At 40.0% G+C, this 2,332-nt stretch overlaps 1 protein-coding gene across 1 annotated transcript in view; it reads left to right on the forward strand.

Moving 5' to 3' along the window:
• LOC109544746 (protein Shroom) overlaps window positions 1-2,332 on the forward strand; it is a 63,787-nt gene that overhangs the window by 11,378 nt on the left and 50,077 nt on the right. Inside the window, exons 7-8 of the mRNA XM_019915063.2 lie at window positions 1,169-1,444; window positions 1,503-1,664. Coding sequence (XP_019770622.2) covers window positions 1,169-1,444; window positions 1,503-1,664 — 438 coding nt within the window. The remainder of the gene's footprint in view (window positions 1-1,168; window positions 1,445-1,502; window positions 1,665-2,332) is intronic.

Below are 2,332 nucleotides of genomic sequence, written 5' to 3' on the forward strand. Positions count from 1 at the left end.
TTCCGAGAAACATGCAAAACGGGACGGAAAACATGAAATTTTGCAATAATCTTACGCCACCCTTGCACAAAACGACGATCATTTTTCTAATTTCACAGATAACAAAAGACTGTATTTTTTCTACATAACCCCCCCCCTGACTTTAAAGCTGGATCCGCCCCTGTACGTAGCATTGAAGGAGAAGCTATCAATCGCATAACAGTGGAACTCGAATCTACTAATGTGTAAGTGTAAAATGCACATCAAAAGATGGAAACAATCCACAACAAATTTGCAGGCACTTTCATTTAAATCCATTCTCCCGATACTTCAAAAAAACATTTTTTTGAAGAGCTTTGTGTATCACTTTTTCTGAGTAAAAGTTAGGTCCAATGAATTTGAACCAAACAATGTCCAGTACTCTTTTGATCATGTGCTTGCGGGACAGCCTGCATGTTGCAGGCCCCTTTTTTCTTCATCTTTCGCCTTTCGATTCGTCCTTCTTGGACATAGACATTTCGTAGTTTTTCCACTCGTTTCTATTTTGTGCTGTTTGTTTCCAATGCAATCCTCCTCTTCGGAACTCATCTGGGATCGTCCTCTTGCTCGCTTTCCAGTTCATGGTCTCTTGCGTGTTTGTCATCATTTTTGTTTTGGTGTTATTCATTTCTAGGTCGACTTTTTCGGGTTCCCTTGCGAGTTCAGTCAACATAGTTTCCAGTTCCTCGAAAGCAAAGCCCAAAGAAACTCACGAACACAAAGCAAGATGAATAAAAAACCAGCAAAACTCATGACTCCTCTTGCTTAAACCGAACATCCAGTCAGTACCTGTTAAATATTCAACCAGGCCCCGAGTACGATTTCCTGATTACGAAATGTATTCATGACTTTTCTTCTTGAAATGCATGAAAATTGCTGGTGTAGGACAAGCATTTGCAATGCTGATGAGAGATCGTCAACAGTTAGCTGATTTCCAATCGATATACATCAACAGCGTTGCCTCGCAATGAATAATCGCTGATTCTATCAATTAGAGTTGCATGGTTTTGCCAAGCGCCTACATCCTCGAGTGATTTTTTCCGATGTTAAAGCCCTGAAAATTGCAGATATTAATGGCGATAAAATGTGCCCGCTTCAATGCTTCGTGCCAGTACTTTTGTTGCATTGAAAAGTTCGTCTCCATTCACAGATTGAAGTCAAATTCGACTTCCAGCCACCAAATACCTCAGGCACAAGTTCAGAAACCGAGCAACGAACTCAAGCAGACCGCCCTTAACCAGAACGTCGGTATTCCTGAACGTTCCATGCGATATTCGCTGATCAAAACCCGACCAACTGATCACATCATTCACCAAGTTAGCAGCAAGCCTTATCAAGCCTTTGCTTCTGATCCGAAAAATGCGGGTTCTGAAGAACCTCTAGGGTTCCCCAGTCAGAGAGGCTATGCGGAACGATCGAGCACACGGTAAGACTGGAAACATTCACCAAATTGACTAAACCGAGCTGATGGTGATTTTCTTCAGGTACCCGAGCACCCAAAAGTTAGTACTGAACGGAAATGTTGCGGTCAGCCAGAAAGTGAAAGGTCTTGCCGATCAGCATCGCCCTGAGCCGTTGAAATCCACTCATCGGGATGAGTTTAAGAAGCAAGCTGCCAATGCAGCCGCCAGAATTGAGACTCATAGGTAAGATTATAGGAAAATGATGGAAGTTTTAGCTTCGAAAACCAGCGGTCTGAAAAAATCAATAAATAGTGCGAAATCCATCCATCCAGTAAAAATTCCAGGATTTTCCGGCTTTCAGGTTGCAACTTGAATAAAAATATATAACAATAAGTTTTTCGTAAAACTAATAATAGAAAAGTGCCCAAACGTTGCCAACTTAAGTCGACGCAACAAAATTGCGCTACTTTGTTTGAAATGCAGCAATTTCGAACCACTAGTTTACAATACTGCCCTGCTGAGACAAGAAGTCGTATCTGCAATTTTTCACTTTTTCTGCTTATGCGGTATACTGGTATAACAGAGTTTGCTTTACCTCTCAGACAACGTCTAGAATTCGTATCATCTTTAGAATACGGGTTTTCAATGATATTTATATGTCCTATCTGCAAAAATCTAACAGTTACCAGGTCAAAAAGTCGTATTGATAATTACCAAGTCATATTGTCGTATCTGATTGAAAATATTTCAATTACGACATTTTGGCTTGGTATCTGTACTAAGTCGTAATGATCAAAAAGTCATATTGATAATAATTATTAAGTCTTTTTGCCGTATGACGTATATGCAAGTGTGGTTAGAGATATTTTGTTGTTTATGGTATTTTAATATTCTGTTGATATAGCGAACAA

The sequence above is a fragment of the Dendroctonus ponderosae genome, unplaced genomic scaffold (genome assembly GCF_020466585.1).
Source record: "Dendroctonus ponderosae isolate FM_Combo_2020 unplaced genomic scaffold, Dpon_F_20191213v2 Dpon_F_20191213_8, whole genome shotgun sequence".
Lineage (NCBI taxonomy): Eukaryota > Metazoa > Arthropoda > Insecta > Coleoptera > Curculionidae > Dendroctonus > Dendroctonus ponderosae.